At 37.3% G+C, this 20,337-nt stretch overlaps 1 protein-coding gene across 1 annotated transcript in view; it reads right to left on the reverse strand.

Moving 5' to 3' along the window:
* Nucleotides 1-306: 306 nt before the first annotated feature.
* Nucleotides 307-20,337, reverse strand: part of STXBP5 (syntaxin binding protein 5) — a 153,155-nt gene continuing 133,124 nt past the window's right edge. The window contains exons 23-28 of the mRNA XM_081094310.1: nucleotides 18,945-19,184; nucleotides 13,437-13,806; nucleotides 12,957-13,122; nucleotides 10,052-10,163; nucleotides 3,138-3,358; nucleotides 307-1,289 (exon numbers count right to left, since the gene is read on the reverse strand). Of these exons, the coding sequence (XP_080950436.1) occupies nucleotides 1,248-1,289; nucleotides 3,138-3,358; nucleotides 10,052-10,163; nucleotides 12,957-13,122; nucleotides 13,437-13,806; nucleotides 18,945-19,184 (1,151 nt within the window). The 3' untranslated portion in view covers nucleotides 307-1,247. The remainder of the gene's footprint in view (nucleotides 1,290-3,137; nucleotides 3,359-10,051; nucleotides 10,164-12,956; nucleotides 13,123-13,436; nucleotides 13,807-18,944; nucleotides 19,185-20,337) is intronic.

Below are 20,337 nucleotides of genomic sequence, written 5' to 3' on the forward strand. Positions count from 1 at the left end.
ATAAAAATGCACATATTTTCCTTTCCTTGGGCTTTTTAAAACCTTGAAAGGGCATGTACAGATGTATAGTATACGTCTACAGAAAATATTTCGTAGGTCATCAGACTAGACTCTTATATAGGTAATTATTGACAACAGATGCTTGTAGTTTTCCATGCGACAGCATGTGCACTAAGATTTAATTGGCTCATCACCTGAGTGTACTGGAACTATCAGCAAATCAGGGGCATTTAAAAAAGGGAGCTGAGCACTTTATTGAAATAATGAAACGTTTTTTTAAGCAATTTTAATTAAATAATGCAAAGGTACACTTGGTTAAACACTTTATAAAAATTCAAGCAAAATTAAAAACTTAGCCAATTTCAACATTTCTACAAATTTAACCAGTAACTCTTTTGGTCAAATCCACCTTTAGCTGAATTAATGAGAATGAGGACAAAGGACACTGAAGTATTCTCCTCACCACAATGGAGGTTTTTCTCACTTTCCACACTGCGTAGCCACTACATGGAAACTCCCAGGATGATGAGCAGTCAGTTTATGCTCTACACTTTTCTTTTCAACGAAAAGTGATGTATCACCTTGTTTTGCTTTTGACAAAATATGGGCTAAACACAAGTATACAATGACAAGAATCCAAGAGTGGCCCATACACAAGTCAACCATGTGTATGTCTTTATTATTTAAAGCCCGCCATTCAGCTTATCTGCCTAAAGTTATGGTAACACACATTTTGTTTCTTTTTCACTAATGATACTGAGGACCAGTCAGTTTAAGGGAGGGAAAGTCCCAGATAGCTGTTTATAATTCAGTCAGTGAGACCAAACATAACCATTTCTGCTTCAGAGCTTCAACTTACTGCCTCTCCCTCAGAGGTAAAACACTGATGGCAGATCCAACAGCACAAATCTTTTGGCATATGACAGTTTAATACAGGAATGATCCAGGAATAGCCACAGCTCCTCAACATCCCCCTTGGTTTCTTCCTTTGTAATGTGCGACCTGCTTAGTTCCCAAACGGTCATCTCACAGTTGGCACAGACCATACACTCCACACTGAGTATGTGGACATTCCTCAGAAAAGCCACATGACTGAGGTAAAACAGTGCATAATTGTGCTAGGAAAGAACAGTATCCAGTGATGAACATCCTTTAATGTTAACTTTCCTAAAGTAAAATCAATGAAATGAAAAAGGAAAATTCTTTTTCCTTTTGGCTGAAGTTGAACTTAGTTGCATTTCTGGTGGTCAGAACTGGTACCACTTCTTATCTTTGTATTTCAACATCATCTAAAGGGGAGAAAAGACGAAAAACATGTTTTAAAAATGCCAGAACAACAATATTCGTAATTTGTATCTGATTACTATATTTTTCCAAAACTTACCATACTGAAACATTCTCTAGTGTCACCGTATTATTTACTTCAAATTAACGTATAATGAAAGCAATAAGTAAGAACTGTTCCACTCAGAGAAAAAAGTCCATAACTATTAAGAACCAGACTAGAAGACCCTCACATTTCTTAGACACATGACATAATAAAATTTTGGCTCAGTGCTCTCTTTGGTGACCTAAGATAATACAAATAAGTTAATTTTCAGTTCTCTAATTTTAACTAGAAATAATGCTTAACCTGGAATGGCCTGGCTGGCGTGGCTTAGTGGTTGAGTGTTGACCTATGAACTAGGAGGTCATGGTTTGATTCCTAATCAGTGCACATGCCCGAGCTGCAGACTCGATCCCCAGTGTGGGGCACACAGGAGGCAGCTGATCAATGATTCTCTCTCATCACTGATATTTCTAGCTTTCTCTCCCTCTCCCTTCCTCTCTGAAATCAATAAGAATATATTAAAAACAAACAAACCTGGGAACAAAAGGTTAGAAATTCTACCATTACTGTCATCTAAAATTTCCTGAGCCAGCACTGCATGACACACTTTCCTTATATGATTTCATCTGGTTCTCAAAATAACTCCATGCATTAAGCATTATTATTCTCCCACTTTATAAATGAAGAAACTGAAGCTTAAAGGGATTACCCAAACAACACAATGGTGAAACTGGGGTTTGAGCCCATAGTCTGATTCAAGAACCTATGATCTTAGCCACCTCAATGTATTTTCTTCCTTAGACTCTAAAATATGACTCAAGAATATTTGGCAGGAGGAAAAAGCTACCAGCTTGAGCTCTTTGCTAAATATTTAGTGTAGATATATTCTCAAATTGACTGATATGTTATATGCTTTAGAGATCAGTCAGGTGCAGGGTTATGTCAACAAAATTCTTGCCCTAGATCAAAGGCTGCTAGACTATCTCTGAGGTGTGTTGGCCTAGTATAAGGACTGACAAAGGACCTCTGATTCTCTTTGAAGCCCTGAACAAATCTTTCCCAGGTCAAGTTACCTCTTTTATGCATTCTAGGTGACAGCATTCTTGAGCAAAAAAGAGATAACTTTTGACTGAAAAATTTACAGATCTCTTGCTGGCAGATTGGGTATTCAAACATAAAACCTTAATATGGATTTTTCAGACAACAAACTCAAAATGTCCTCAAGGTATAGGCAAGGAAGTGAATGTGTGAAGTAACCCAGTGCAAAGCATCAAGGAACGGCAGACTTGTGTGTCAAGATGAAAAAAAGTGTATTGTACCTAAAGGCCTACATTCAGTTTTTAAAGTGTACTGTCCTGGCCAATAAAGCCTATTTGTAAGAGGACCAGCTAGGAAGCGTACTTTATAGATTCCCTTTCTAAGCTCCACCATGAGGTCCTAGCTCTTCAAGATGAATTCACTGCAAAAATGCTTCTTACTACTCCTCTGTCTGAATTGGTCTACAGACAGATTTAGTATTGTCTATTGAATAAAAGTGCTCGCCAGTACTAGTCATTTAGATCTACCTAAAGAATCAAGAGAGGAAAATTATTTCCTTCTCTAGGAGAAACTGGTAGTAGAATCTGAGGCATTTAGGAAAGTTAGCTATGTGACTGCATTCCCTAAGAAATAGTTGCAAAGAAAAGGTCTGCAGGTCCCTCAGATTTATAAACTTCAGTAAAAGACCAAAAGCTACTGAGACATATTCTTATAATAGTTCCCTCTAGTGGCAAAAAATGTTTTTTGTTTAAATATTTGCTAGACATACCTCATGAGCATGTTTAGAAAATGAATCTGCACTGGACAACATAGCTGTGGTTCTTTCTTCCAAGTCACCCAGTTTCTGCCCTCTTTCATCCAGTGCCAACCTGGCTCGTGCTAATTCACCAACGACTCCAGATGCTGCTCCTTTCACACCTTCAATGCCACCAGGACCAGGGATATGTTGTGCAAGACTTCTCGAAGCCTTTCCTGAGGACGATTCTCCAACTGAACAAATTGGTAAATGAAAGAGTAACTCAAAAAATGAAAATTTTACCAATATAAAATCCTAACCCTAGCAGTTTGGCTCAGTGGATAGAACATCAGCCTTCGGACTGAAGGGTCCTGGGTTCGATTCTAGTCAAGGGCACATGCCTAAGTTGTGGTCAAGGGCACATGCCCAAGGGGGCATGCAGGAGGCAGCCTATCAATAATTCTCTCTTATCATTGTGTTTCTCTCTCTCTCTCCCTTCCTCTCTGAAATCAATAAAAACATATTTAAAAATGTTTTGAAAAAGTCCTACTACCTGATAGCTCTAAAATAATTTTTAGATTGAATGACAATATAATTGCAATATTTATATATTTCACTTTATAGTTAATAGATGTTTTTCTTTTATTATGATGGTTTTAATTTTTAGATATTTTTTGAAACATGCAAAAAACAAATGTACATTTAAATATTATACTCTATAAATAACAGGACTTGTGCAAAGAAGGGTCTGGCAATTTTTTGTTGAAATGAATAATAGGTATGCTGACACCAATTTATATAACAGTAAAAATTACTCTTAAGTGTGAAAAAAACTGAATATAAATTAATTTAAAGATATCTAAATTCAAATAGATAGGTTTAAATATACAGATTTAATTTAGTTTATTTACTTTATGCTTTGTCTTAAAATAAAGAAAAATAAAGAATTTATTCATTATTCTATTTTAGGCTTCAAAAGTTATAGATATGTAACATCCATTTCTTCCTCTCCACTTATATTGTCATTTACCAAATAGATCAAACTTTCCCTTTAAAAGATTTCAGGCATTCATTGCTTTGTTTCCCTTCGTTAGCCAGACCCTAACTACCTAGATTATTGAAAATCTTAAATTCTGTTAAAATCTGCTGTCATAGTTCCTATTCCCTCAGCATACATTTCTTTCTTTAGCAATATAATTCACATCCCATAAAAATCACCCCTTTTAGTTAATTCAAAAGGCTTTGCAAACATCATCACTATCTATTCCTGAGCATTTTCATCACTACAAAAAAAAAAAACCAAAACCAAAAAAACACACAAAACCCCACCCCAACTTTATCAGCAACCAATTTCCATTTTCCTCTCTTCTCAGCCCTAGGTAATCAATTCTCTACATATTTTCATATTCTGAATACTTCATATGAATGGATTCATACAATATGTAGTCTTTTAGATCTGGCTTCTTTCACTAAAAAAAAAAATGTTGTCAAGGTTCAAACATGCTATGGCATGTATCAGTACTTCATCCTTTTAAATGATTGAGTAATATTCTACTGTATGGATTAATGACATTTTGGTTATCTACTCATCAGTTGATGGGCATTTTGAGTAGTTTCAGCTATTCTAAATAATGCTGATATGAACATTCCCACAAGATTTTGTGTGAACATGTGTTTTCAATTCTCTTGGTTATATATCTAGGAGCGTAATTTTGGGTCACATGATAATTAACTTTTTGGGGAACTACCAGAAATTTTCAAAGTTTATAGCATTTTACATTTTCACTGGCAATGTATGAGGGTTTCAACTTTTCTGCATTCTTAAGAGCATTTATTATTGTATTTGTTTTTGGTTATAGCTACCCTAGTAAGTGTGAAGTGGCAGTTCACCGTGGCTTTGATTTGCATTTCCCTAATGACAAGTGAAGTTCAGCATCTTTTCATGTGTATAATGGCCATCTCTATATTTTCTTTGGAAAAAAATATCTATTCAAACCCTTTGTACACTTAAAATGAGCTACATATTTGTCTTTTTATTGTTGAGTTGTAAGAGTTCCTTATATATTCTGTATAGTAGATTCTTATCACATATCAGATATATGTTTTGCAAATATTTTATCGCATTCTGTGGGTTGTCTTTTTACTTTCTTGATAGTGTTCTTAGGCTTTTAATTTTGATGAAATCCAATTTATCTATTTTTTCTTCAGTTGCTGTGATTAAGGTGTTGTATCTGAGAAACCATCACCTAATCTAAGAAAAATATTTATACTTATGTTTTCTTCTAAGAGTTTTATAGTTTTAACTCTTTACATTGAGGTCTTTAATCCATTTTGAGTTAATTTTTGTGTAAGGCATGAGGTTGGGGTTCCACTTCGTTATTTTATTTTTTATATATATACTAGGGGCCTGGTGCACGTAATTCATGCACAGGTGGGGTCCCTAGGCCTGGCGGGAGATCAGGCTGATCAGGGCCCCGGCAGGGTCAGGAGAAGAGGTGATGGTGGCTGGGCCAGGTGCGGAAGGAACAGACACCAGACGCCGACGCTGCCCTCAGCGCCCCGCCACCCCACGGTTCCCTGCCTCCCCCAACCCTTCCCTCAGTGCCCTGCCGCCACCACAGGCCAGCTTGCCGGGGGAGTAATGGGGAGAGGGGCCAGGGGAGGTTTTGATCCCCAGTTTGGAACCTGCAGGAGGCAGCCAATCAATGATTCTCTATCATTACTGATGTTTCTATCTCTATTTCCCTCTCCAAAATCAATCAAATATATATTTTTAAAATCCAAGGTTTTTAGAGGAAGAAAGGTAGGGTAAGGGAGCTACTGACAGGGGGGCATTTGAGATCTTGCTCACATTTCAGATAGGATAACATAAGGTGGTCCTCAGGGGGGTGACAGGTGAGGAGTGGAAGTGGGTGGAGCAGGGCACTGCGGGTTGAGGAACGAGCTGTAATGACTGGGAGTGTCTGTGACAGTGACACCAAGCATGTGTTGGGGCTATCACTGACATCATTTATCCCCAAGAGGTTTTGATTCTGGATGGGAGGAGAAACACGAAAATCAGCAGGCCTCTCTTAGCCTAGAAGGTGACATGGATGGCTAGAAGGTGACAAGGGCGGCAGGAGCGGGCTGCCCTGCTTCCCTACAAATGTAAACATGCAGTGTAACTGCACATGGACGTCAGTCACATGACATAATCAATGCCCAAACAGCGCTGGTGGCTATGTCCTGCCACTCTCTGGCTGTGCTGTGGCACTATTGGCTGGGGGGGGCTGAAGCCATGACCCCAAGCACAGGTAGTATGCAAAGGGGCAGGCAGGAAGCCAGAAGCTGGAAGCCAGAGCTGACCTGGCGCTATTGGCCAGGGAGACCGAAGCCACGCTCCAAGCACAGGTAGTATAAGAAGGGGTGGGCAGAAAGCCCGAAGCTGGAAGACTGAGCTGAGGTGGCCCAACAGTGCTACTTCCGCCATGGAGCTGTATGGAGGGCAGCTGTCAGTGCGACTGGCTTTGGAGTCGGAGGCGTTGCGCTTCCTGCACGTCACTGGTGAGTCCCTATGAGCCCGCAGTGTGCCAGCCGGGCCAGGTGGGGCCTGGGGAGGCCCCCTGGTGGTCAGTGCACATCATATTGACTGGTCTACCAGTTGTTCTGGTGGTTAAACCGTTATGGTCGCTGGGTTTTTATTATATAGGATTTTTATTGATTTCAGAGAGGAAGAAAGAGGAAGAGAGACATAGAAACATCAATGATGAGAGAGAATCACTGATCGCTGTCTCCTGCACACCCCCTACTGAGGATTGAGTCTGCAACATGGGCATATGCCCTGACTGGGAATCAAATCGGCAACTTTTCAGTGCATGGGACTATGTCCAACCAACTGAGCCATAGCGACCAGGGATGTTTTATACTTCTTTTGCTAAATTATTCCTAAGTATTTTATCTTTTGATGCCATTAAAAAAGAAACTGTCTTCTTAATTTAATTTTTGGTTTGTTTACTGCTAGCATATACAAATGCAATTTATTATGTTGATCTGTATCCTGCAATCTTGCTAAACTTGTGTATTAGGTATAATTTTTTTGTGCATGTATCCCTGAAGATTTTCTATATGCAAGAACATGTCATTTGTGAATAGAGATAGTTATACTTCTTGCACTCAAATCTTCATACCTTTTATTTCCTTTCCTTGCCTAATGCTCTGGTTAAAGTCTCTAGTACAATGTTAAATAGAAGCAGTGAGACCCTTTGAATTCCCATGTAAAATTTAGAATCATTTACAAAATTTTATTTGGGGGGGGGGGAAGTGTGCATATATGTATACACACACACACATATATATGCATGTATATATGTATGCATGTATATATGTATGTATACATACATATGTCAGTTTTGGGAGAACTGATGTCGTATAGTGAATCTTCTACTGATAAACATGATGTATCGCTCCATTTATTTTGGTCTTCCCAAGAGTTTTATAATTTTCTATTTTCCTCATGGAGGTCCTGTACATCTTTTGTTAAGATTTACTTCAAGGTATTGTTTTTAATACTATTGTGGTTGGCAGAATAATAGTCCCCTCCCACTCATCCAAAGATAATCATTCTCTAATTCCTGGAAATTATAAGATGCATTCTTATTAATGCTAATGGATAATTTTTACAAGTTTCTCAAAATATTCAGGGATCTTTGATCAACTTAAATCTACTCTGTATATACACTTTATAACTATTATATAATAATATTTATTACTTTCTTTCCAAAGCAGTGTTTCCTGTATTTATCACATTCCATAGAGTATTATTTTTTTCTCTAAAGTACATCCTTTAGAGTTGCCCTGAGTGTGGTGGCAAGGTTTACTTTATTTATCTGTCCATTTATCTAAAAATGTCTCATTCTTGAAGGATACTTTGAGTATGGAATTCTAGATTAAGTCTTCTGTCAACATATAGAATAACATTGACAGTTGAGAAGTTAGTCTCCAGCTTGTTAAAAGGTATCTATTATTTTTCTTTAGCTATCTTACAGATGTTCTCTTTGTCTTTGACATACTATATGTTCATATGCTATAACAAGCTTTGAATTTATAATAAAATATCCTTCTTGGAATTCATTAGGTTTCTTGAATGTGTGAAAAATTTCTAAGTATATCTCTTTAAATATAATTCTTCACATTCTTTCCTATTTACTTCTTGAGAAGGTCTAAGAGAAGGTCTAAACATGTGTCAGATCTTCGCCTACAACTTCTACTTCTTTAATCTTCTCCTTTGTTTTTTACATCTTTTTTGTTTTTCTGTGCTACAACCTGGATGTTTTATTTTGACCAATCTTTAATTTATGTAATTCTCCTTTAGTTTGTCTATTTTGTGGTTTTATGCATCAGCTAAGTTTTTAATTTTGTTTTTCTTAATATTTCAGTTCTCCAATTTCATTTGAGTTTTTTACACATTTATTGTATTGATTTTTAAAGTTTTCAGTTACTTGATAAATTGTTCAGGCATAATACTTATCCTCTTGAACATAACATGCATAATTATTTTACTGTCAATATTTAATTATCCCAATATTTAAAGTACCTGTGATTCTCATTTTTTTTAATTGATCATGGTGCTGATTTCTTGGGGTCTTGGTTATTTATGACTACATATTTGAAAAATTATTTCTAGAATTCACTTGAGGACTTGGATATGTCATCTTCCTTAGCAGGTCATTCTCATTTGCTTCTGCCAGGTGCTAGAGACTTCATCAGTCTGTAAAAATCTTAACTAAAGTTGAAAGTTTTGGGCCACTCAGACAATTTGAAGCTGGGCTAAAAGTGTGTGTGTGTGTGTGTGTGTGTGTGTGTGTGGTGGTGGTGGGGAGGGGAGGTTGGGGGACCCGATTTAATTCCAGTTCATCTTGAATCTTCAGGTGCAGCCCTTTGGCATCCTTGCAAACAGGGAGATTTGTTTATCAGTGTCCCACCCTTGTCAGCACTGGGATCCCTCCATGCTAGTCCTAACACAGTTTACTCTCAGCATCCTACTTCAGATCTCAAAATATTTCTGGGTAAAAGTGGCCTCAGGTTTCCAAGCTTACTACTGTAGGTTCACATCCTTCTTCATGGATATTGTCCTTACTTTATTGTTAGCTCTTTGATGTTTAATAAAATTTTAAAAATATTGTTTTTAAAATTTGTATAATTATTCTTGGCGAGACAGTTATTCTAAATTAGCAATCCTAAATGACTTGAAGTACAGTCTTCCTCTTTTTTAAAAAAATGAATTTAAAATGGACTAATCCTCATTCATCTGGTAAGTTTTTAAATGTAAAATTGTACTGTACTGCTACTTACTGGTATTTAATCTTACAGACTTTCTAATTAAACACAAAAGCAAAATTCTAAAATATTTTAGGAAAAAAAGGAGAATAAAAGAAATGAAATTTGAGGATAATAGTTCCTACTACTTGAAAGATATGATAAAAAATTCATTGATTCATTAGTTCACTCAAGGACCAATTTCTAATTTGTTCCCAATTATGTGGAAGGCAGTAAAGGAATCAGATCTTGATATTTTAAATAACCTAAGAAGAATAGTTCTGGAGATTTTGTAAGATAAATGTTTAAGTTAAAACTTTTTCAAAATTAAGGTCATCGATTAAAGTCATAGAATTAAAATAATAATGAAGATCACATTTAATAAGAATACTTTCTAAATTATTCATATCAAGTTGTGAATACTCATTTTAGCTACCAGAAGCTATTCTGATTTTGGTTCCCTAAGTAAAATAGTTCCTGGTTTGAGTTAGAGCAACAGAAAATAATTTCATGTATACTGCTAAAACATGAATATGTTAATTGTTGTGACCAAGACGAAAAAGATGAATATAATACATACATGTAAAAAAATTTATATGGCTTGAATGTTTATGCTTTAAGATATATTACTCAAATTAAATAAATCAACTTACATAGTTCTTCTCTATCAAGAGACTGTGCACCACCTCCAAATAAGCCTTTAAAGAACCCCCTGTTTGGTGCTTCAGGTGTTTCTACCGGAGTGAAGAGTTCACCCAACATTTCCTTTAAAATCCAAACAAATTGTAATCGTTAAAGTTTCAGGGAAACTAAACTACATTGCACGAAATTATCACTGTAATCTCTTTAACTTAATATTATAATATTATCTGCTGAGATTTAAAAACAAGAGCACATTTCAAATGATCAGACCCAATACATACCAACTTAGTCAAACAGTAAGTTATTAAAACTAAATTGACTAAGACTGACTTGCTATTTTGGCTAGATTACTTTCCTTATATTTCAAGCAAAGGTAATAGTCCTGCTTAAACTGGAAGATTCCAACCTTTGACAAAATTTTCACATAACTTTTATAATTAAGAATTGGTAACTGTATACTTAGTTTTTCTTCCATTTGAAAAAAGAAAAGCGACTAATAAGTTAAAAGCCTAGGGCAGCCGTGGGCAAACTACGGCCCGTGGGCCGGATCCGGCCCGTTTGAAATGAATAAAACTATTGAAAAAAAAGACCGTACCCTTTTATGTAATGATGTTTACTTTGAATTTATATTAGTTCACACAAACACTCCATCCATGCTTTTGTTCTGGCCCTCCGGTCCAGTTTAAGAACCCATTGTGGCCCTCGAGTCAAAAAGTTTGCCCACCCCTGGCCTAGGGTAACGATGATGAAATGCAGTTTTGGAATTACTACCTTCAGCTGAGTCAGAAAATTAGTTAATTCAGAAAGATACACCAACTTATTTTTTATAAACATATGCTAGGAAGAGAATTATGCCAACACACACATGGAATTTCAGAAATATGGCTGGGAGATGGGAAATAGGAAGCTATCAATGTTCTGCTGAGCAAAGAAATGGCAAAAGCCAGAGACAAAGGTTTCTAACATGTTACTGACTTTGTAGATAACAGAGGAAGAGGAGTTTCTGTAAGAGAAGGGTAGTAACAACATTATTTACGAGGCAGCTTTGTAAAGCTCCAGAAGCAAAATAAAAGTATAGTGAGGCTGTGGGATTGCAATGAAGAGAAAAAACAAACACAGTATTGGTTCCTGGTACCAGTCCTGCTGTACTCTGGTATTACATTATTATAGCTGGAGCTAAAGTATTTATTTTTTTAGAGTTTCTTTCTGAGTGATATCATATGGTATTTAGCTTTTTCTAACTGACTTATTTCGCTCAGCATAATATTCTCAAGGTCGATCCATACTGTCGCAAATGGAAGTATTTCATCTTTCCTTATGATTGAGTATTAGTTCATAGTATATATGCACCACATCTTCTTTATCCAATCACCTATCAAAGGACACTTTGGTTGTGTCCATGTCTTGGCCACCTTGAATAATGCTGCAATGAATGTAGGGGTGCATATATCTTTGTGAATAAGTGTTTTTACGTTTTCTGGGTAAATACCCAGAAGAGGGGGATTGATGGGTCATTTGGTAACTCTAATTCTAATTTTTTGAGGAAACACCGAACTGTTTTCCAGTGGCTGTACCAGTTTACATTCCCACAAGCAGTGAACAAGAGTTCTCTTTTCTCCACAGCCTCTCCAACACTTATTACTTGTCTTGTTGATAATAGCCATTCTAACAGGTGGTATGTCCTTGTAGTATTGATTTGCATTTCATAATAGCTAGTGAAGTTGAGCATCTTTCTATATATCTGCTGATCATTTGTATTTCTTTTTGGGAGAAGTGTCCGCTCAGGTCCTCTGCATATTTTTTAATTAGATTATTTGTTTGGTGTTGAGTTGTATGAGTTCTTTATTTTGGATATTAACCCTTTGTAGGAGCTGTTGTTTGCACATTTCATCTCCCATTTGGTTGGTTGCCTTTTTGTTTTGCTGGCAGTTTCTTTTGCTGTGCAGATAGATATTATTTTTATCCTAATTTTAAAGATGATGAAACTCAGAGCCAGTTAAGTTACTTGTCTAACGTCACATAATTCAATAATTAGCAAGGTTGGGACTTAGATTCAGTTTTCTTGACTCTAAAGCTCATATTCTAAAAATAAGCTACAAATTCCAATTTATCAACAAGTAAAATAGGGTTAATTGCAAAACCTTTCACGATAAATGTTTTTTTTTCCTAAAAATCAAATATCAATTAATACTGTAGCTCAGTATTTCAAGAGCAATTATATTTTAAATGGTAAAACTAAAATAATCATTTCTAATATACAAGCAAGCACACAGGAACTTAAATAATTGAAAAAGACATAGTTTATATTTAAAGAATTAGTTTGTAGTCTCTCACAAATACAGAGTGTCCCAAAAAAATGTATACACACTTTAATAGCTGGTTTCTATTACATTTTGAAAATGAAATATATTTTAATAAACACTGCGCCTTTGTAATTATTCAAAGTGTGTATACATTTTTGGGGGACACCCTATAGATCAGTAACAATATTCAGAGGAAAACTATCAAATCTTATTTTTCACATCCTTGCAACTACAGAGAAGGGATGACACAATTTGCCCTAAAACAGAATTATTTTCACATTAGCAATACCTCTTTAAAAAGAACTTTTTTTGGTACATGTGTATAATAGATATTTATCCTATGTAAAGAGTAGACATAAAATGTATGTAACATTTCATATATATCTTCGCCATCACAGGAGAGAAAAAATATGGATCAATGAGATGAAGTCCCTCTTATAACAAGAGCCTGATGAAGACACTTGATCACATGTGCTCTGAAAGTCTTGATAAAGGCTTTGGATGTTCCCACATAGGCTCATATGTATATTCCTGTGCGTGTAAGGGATAGTATAAAGGCCCTTAGAGAATATTTCACCCTGGAAGAAACTATAGTAATATTTTTGTTACTTACCTGAAGATTTTCACAGGTCTCTTGGCTGTAAGTGAGCCTCTGGATTTCTGTAGGTGAAACAAGATATAATGCTTGTCCATTGTTGGTGAAGCAGAATGTTCTGGCTATCCGCATATTGGTAAGGGGCAAGTAATACACATCCAATAGAGGCCTTAAACTTGGCAAACTTGAGAAAAAAATTAAAAACTAGTTAATAATAAACAAGGTAGGTTTTAGTTTTAAACAAAGTATTATAGAAGGAAAAAGTGGCAGGGACCCTATAAACCTTATGATTTAGTGCACTTGAGTGGGAGATAAAACAAAACTGATTTGTATTCCTCATATACTTGCTCACTATTAACTGAATGGAATTAAATTCTCCGTTTAAAAGACTGTACTGGTAAATAAATAAAATAATTTCTTTCAAACTGAATATCATTCTGTAATGCTATCTTTAGAGAGAGAAAATATGATGTGTTTAAAAAATAACCTAACTCCTACCTAAAAGTCATAATATGTCCGTTGGCACAGAAGCAGGCAAGGCAGATACTGTTACTCAATGCCACAATATCTCCCCGAAGAACAAACGAGGTCTCTGTAATGTTTTGCTTATAAGCACAGTTCTGAGTTGGCAGTGAGATTACTTTTGCTTGCTTTTCAGAACATATCACTGCATACTGGTTTTCACTAATTTCCTGAGAGGAGGAAGGGGATACAGAGACTGGCCGCTTTTTTTTCAATTTCTCCTTTTCATCTTTTTCTTCAGAAACGTTGTGTTCTCTCCAGGATTCATAGGCAGGTGGCACTAAGCAACCTGTGGTGTCCAGGAATGCCATTCTCAGGATCCCTCCTTTTAACCTCAATATAGTACCTAAAATACATAATTTTAGTAAATAACAAATATTTCAATCCACACAGTAAATATGTTTATTCCAACATTGATACATAATAGACACTAAACATATAGAATATACTAGAGGCCCGATGCACGAAATTCGTGCAAGGGCCTTGGCCCCACCCCCCACCTCCTGCCGCTGTGGCCAGGGGCCTCTGCCACCTCTGCCTTGGCAACCGTCTGCTGTGGCTTTGTCTGCAAGGAAGGACATCTGGAAGGACGTCCAGCCTAATTAGCATATTATGCTTTTATTATTATAGATACTAAACTGAAATTGGATCCAAAATTAAGATATTTAAATCTGGAAAAGATATCAATATTACATGCCCCAAACAGATAAGTGCCACCAAACAGATAAATGTTGGGATGTCTGGACCTATGTCTTCTCTCAAACCTGACAAATATACTACCAATGATTGTGAGAGCAAGTAGATGGCATGTAGAGCTACACTGTCCAATGTGGCAGCCACTAGCCACATGCAGCTAAGGGCACTTAAAATATGGCCTGTCCAAATGATGGTATGCTGTGAGTGTAAAATACATGCCAATTTGAAGTCTTAGTACAAAAACAAATTAAAAGTAAAATATCTCTATAATTAAGAAATACTGATTACATGCTGAAATGAAAATATGTTGGATATATATAATTACATAAGATGTTATTAAAATTAATTTCACCTGTTTTCCACTTTTTTTATATGACTACTAGGCAACTGAAAATTCTGTATCTTGCTCATATTGCATTATGAATAGACAGTGGTAATTGACAGAGCCAATGAGAAAAAATTTTGCACATATTTCTAAACATTACTTCACAAAATCAGAATTACCTTTAAAACTATGTAGCAGTAAATGTCAAATACATTCAAGGTATTATTTTTGTCAAATTATAGTCTTAATTTAGGAATAATACTTCTTTACTTGTTTTAATTAATGGGACTCCTTTTCCCCTATATACTTGGAAATGAAAATGCCCATTCCTAAGTAAGCTAAAAGATAGCATTAATGTTAATGATTTGGAAACCAATGGAAGGGAAGGTGTTGAATTGACTTAGCATTCCAGTTCTTATTTTAAAAGATTTTTCATATTATATTACTTTATACTTATACAAAATTTTCATAAAAAATTTTTCACAAAATCCTTAAGACAAAATATTGTTTCCTTTCTTCTTTACATATACTGTATATACACATATATAGTATCCCCCAAAAATGTACACATTTTGAATAGCTATAAAGGCAATGTTTATTAAAACACATTTCATTTTCAAAATTGAGCTATGAGTTGTTAAAGTTATGTAAAGTCCCATTTTGGGGAATACCTAATTAAATTTGAATTTCAGATACATAATGAGTACTTTTAGTACAAGTATGTCCCAAATACTGCATTATATTTCCAAATTCTGCATGGGGCATACTTATATTAAAAAGTTTTGGTTATCTGAAATTCAAATTTAAATGGGCATCCTGCATTTTATTTGCTAAATCTGGTAATCTTATAGTTTGCAGTCCAGATTTGGCAAGTAGACAATTTAATTATTTTAAACAGTGTGCTAACTTGGGAATTGTTTACAATACATATGAACATATATGAGATATAGTAATGCCAGTATGTGGATTTTTCTGAAAATGTAACAAGATAATATTTAAATATATGCCTGTCCTATAGTTAGCAGGATTTTATGTTTCTCAGCAGAGTATTAGTAATTATTGGTTCTCCTCTTGAAGGAAAAAAACAAAACAAAACAAAACATGGGACAAAGTAGAGAAACCCATCTGCTTAAAAAATACCTCACTTCTCACAGATAATGTCTGTTACATTTTAAAACTAGAGGCCCGGTTCACAAAAATTTGTGCACTCGGGGGGGGGGGGGGTCCTGTGCCTATGCCCTCTCGCAGTCTGGGAACCCACAGAGGATGTCCACCTGCTGGCTTAGGCCCACTCCTCAGGGGATCCGGCCTAAGCTGGCAGTCAGACATCCCTCTGGCAGCCCAAGAGTCCTCAGGGGATGTCCACTTGCCAGCGGGGACCAGGCCTAAGCTGCAGTCGGACATCCTTAGCGCTGCTGAGGAGGCGGAAGAGGCTCCCGCCATCACTGCTATGCTGGCAGCCGTCAGCCTGGCTTGTGGCTAAGCAGAGCTCCCCCTGTGGGAGCGCACTGACCACCAGGGAGCAGCTCCTGCATTGAGCGTCTGCCCTCTGGTGGTCAGTGTGTGTCATAGTGACCAGTCGTTCTGCTGTTAGGGTCAATTTGCATATTACCCTTTTATTATATGCCTAGTGCATGGGTGGGGCCGGCTGGTTTGCCCTGAAGGGTGTCTCGGATCAGGGTGGGGGTCCCCATTGGGGTGCCTGGCCAGCCTGGGTGAGGAGCTGAGGGCCATTTTCAGATTGGCCACACCCCCGTCAGGGTGGGGGTCCCTGCTGGAGTGCCTGGCCAGCCAGGGTGAGGGGCTGAGGGCCGTTTTTAGACTGGCCACACCCCCTTCAGGGAGGGGGGTCCTGCTGTGGTGCCTGGCCAGCCTGGGTGAGGGCCTAATGGCTGTTTGCAGGCTGGTTAAGCCCCCCAGCAGGGACCCTCACCCCTTAAGGGTGTGGCCAACCTGGGTGAGGGGCTGATGGATGTTTGCAGGCTGGCCACAGCCCCTTCAGGGTGGGGGTCCTTGCTGGGGTGCCAAGCCAGCCAGGGTGAGGGGCTGAGGGCTGTTTGCAGGCTGGCCACAGCCCCTTCAGGGTGGGGGTCCCCCCTGGGGTGCCTGGCCAGTCTGGGTGAGGTGCTGATGGCTTTTTGCAGGCTGCCAAGCCCCCCAGTGGGGTCCCTTACCCAATGAGGGTGTGGCCAGCCTGGGTGAGGGGCTGATGGATGTTTGCAGGCTGGCCACAGCCCCTTCAGGGTGGGGGTCCCCTGGGGTGCCTGGCCAGCCTGGGGAGGGGCTGATGGCTGTTTGTAGGCTGGCCATGGCCCCCAGCCACCCAAGCTCCCAGGGGAGGCTGGCTGGAAACAGGTTCTGGGATTTATTTATCTTCTATAATTTAAACTTTGTTGCCTTTAGTGGAGGCCACAGCTGGCCAGGGCAGGCGGGAAGTTTGGCTTCCTCCATTGCCAGGGCGACCAAGCCTCCTGCTTGCTCCAGCTCCATGGCTGCTGGCCGCCATCTTGGTTGGGTTAATTTGCATATAGTTGCTCTGATTGGCTGGTGGGCGTGGCTTGGGGCATAGCAAAGGTATGGTCAATTTGCATGTTTTTCTTTTATTAGATTAGATAGGTACCTCATTAAAAAGTAAACCAAAAGATTACACCATTGAGAATGAACTCAGATTCCCTCTTAATTATGAGAATTATTTTATATCCAAATAAATTTATAGCAAATTTGATTTTATTGCAAGTTGAAAAATACCTTAAATATTGTTATGTACAGTAGCTAATATTAAATTATCTATACTTAATCCTTCTCTCATTTTTATTTATTGGGAATATTTATATCCTATTATAAACTAATGCATGCTTGTTGTAGAAAATTTAGACTAATCAGTAAAAAGAAAATAAAAATTACCCACAATCCCACTATTCAGTGATAATTACTATTAACATTTTTATTTTCATCTTCCAATTTTTTCCCCTATACACTTAGCTGTTGCTTACTAAAAAAAAAATGAGATTAGCAAGAATATTATCATTATGTAACCTTTTCTAACTAGGCATGGAGTAGTATACACTCAAATATTTACTGAGCTGAATGACTAAATCAAACTTCCTTTAATGTAAAGATAGTTTGAAAATGAACATTAATACATAATTACATTTTAACACATTGTTTGCGGGTAGTTTTAATCGCGCGCTAACAGGTGGCGTGGGCCATTTTTGCTAATTTTTTGCGCAAATGGCAAAGCTCAGTAAAATTACGATAACTTTAGTTTACGTATTTATACGTTACCCGCATTCTACCGCTAGTCTATAAAAAACATATTAATACGTGTCCTGCGCTCTACTACACTGGTAGAACGTATAAATATGTAAAACGTATAAATACGTTTCCCGCATACAATGTGTTAATTCTAAATTCCAAATATTATTAAAGTCCACCCTATAAACAAGAGATAAGAGCACAATCACATTTTTTCCTATCTAGATCAGCATTAACTAGCAATGGAAACCAGAATTCTGTTATTTCCAGACCTGTCGATTCCACATACATTTGGTAACATTTAATCTCATTTTCAATATATGAAAATTACATTTTTTTCTTCTTAAAATTTGCTATTAAGTCACATTTCCCTAATACTTTAAAGAAGAAAAATAATCTACTTTAAAACTTCATACTTTGAGGTTAAAAATAGTAAGATTTATGCCCGGCTGGCATGGCTCAGTGGTTGAGTATGGACCTATGAACCAGGAGGTCACGGTTTGATTCTAGGTCAGGACACATGCCAGGGTTGTAGGCTCAATCCCCAGTAGGGGGCTTGCAGGAGGTAGCTGATCAATGATTCTCTCTCATCACTGATGTTTCTATTTCTCCCTTTCTCTTCCTTCCTCTCTGAAATCAATAAAAATATATTAAAAAAATAGATTTATAATATCTAAAAATGTTTATATAATATTTTTCTCCTAAATATGTAACAATCTTTTGCTTATAGAACATATATTTTGAAATATTCTGGATGTGTCAGAATAAGAGGACCCCCGCCCACAATTTTCTTTTCAGAGAGGAAGGGAGAGCAAGATAGAAACATCATGCCCCCCTCCCCCCCCAATAGGGGTGGAGCTCGCAACCCGGGCATGTGCTCTGACCAGGAATCAAACAGGTGACCTCTTGGTTGCTGGGCTGACATTCAAACACTGAACCACACCTGGCCGGGCTTCCCATTTTCTTAGCTAGAAATAATTTTAGATAAGATCCTAGAGTTTAAAAAGTGCAAAACCTGAACAGCTATTAAATGATAGTCTTCAATCTTATTCCATGTATTCCTTTATTAAAAGCATAAGACTGTAACTATCCCCATTTAGTTTATATTTTAGAACTATTAGATTCACTCAAAAATGAAAAGCAAAGGCATCATTTATATCATAGTAAATCAAATGTTCAATATCAGTGCAGCACTGGAGCAGACTTACCACTTGGAGACACAATTACTGGCTGAAGAAGTCTTTGCTCTCCTCCTGGGGGGAGGTTCAGTGCAATGACAAGCACTGTCCCCAAGGTAGTACCAACCCATAAGCAGGGGGAAGGAGACGAGTCTGCCTTTCGAGTAAAAGTCTCACAGAAATGGAGAGCAGAGATGGCTTCTCGAGATTCTTTATCGATGCTGGTTACACTTGAACTCCGGGACCGGCTGAAGGAATTATCTTTCACATCTAAAGTAATTTGAAATGTGAGAGTGCTCAAATTATAAAATACCACAATTTTTATTTGGCATAAATTCGGCTAAATAGTTAATCTGCAAAAAAGACAACACATTTAATTTTAATATTTTAACTGAAAAGAAAAACTATTTACTTTTATGCTACTAATTTTTTTATTTGCTCAAATATAAAATGGCAAATGGACAAACCCCACACTTCATTGAGAATCACTGATCGGCTGCCTCCTGCATGCTCCCCACTGGGGATTGAACCTGCAGCCCCTGGCATGTGCCCTTTACTGGAATTGAACCTGGGACCCTTCATTCCGCAGGCCAACGCTCTATCGACTGAGCCAAACCGGCTAGGGCAGTATTTTTAATTTTCTGCATTTAAAAATACATTTAGAAGTACTCTAATTCTACCTTCAAATTTATTATATGATGCATTTTTCCCCAAATCTGTCCCAACGAAAGCCTTTAACGCTTTAACGCATAAAATTTAGCTTTCATTTTTCTTGAATGCCATTTTAAATGTACTTCACATTCATCTAAGGCATTTTTCATCACAATGTGTAACTGGTATCAGGTATATTCCCTGTTCTCAGCTGTCTGTAATGACAGGGATACTTGTAAATTATAGTAATACACCCTCTCTTGTCTTTAGCCACCTTCTTCTTTGTGGCCAAACTCGTCTGTCTCAAGCCCTGGCCTCTTATTTCTAGGAAATGCATTTTGAAATGCTTATGGGGATTTTTTCTATGTCTCACTATGCAAAATCAAAACATATCACTTCCCTAAAGCTCTAAATTCTTCTTTGTATTAATGACACACCAGTCTTCATAGGGAACAACACTTACATGAGTTGCAGTTTTGGTTCTTCCCTTTCACTTTACCTATATACCCCTGGGATGCTAACTCCTATGTTGTTTTTATTCCAATGTTGTTTTTACTCTTTCTATAATCAATCAACTCCCATTACCTGAAGTTCAGGCCTTCATGATCATTCATATAGACTACTGCACAATTTCCAAGTAATCTCCCCACCTTCACTATCACTGTTCCAACACAATCCAATTAAATAATATGAATGTACAGTTGCAATTCTATCATTTCTATTCTTAAAATCTTCAGTGGTTCCTCTTTACTGATCACACCTATAATCTTAT

The sequence above is a fragment of the Myotis nattereri genome, assembly GCF_964212035.1.
Source record: "Myotis nattereri genome assembly, chromosome: 6".
NCBI lineage: Eukaryota > Metazoa > Chordata > Mammalia > Chiroptera > Vespertilionidae > Myotis > Myotis nattereri.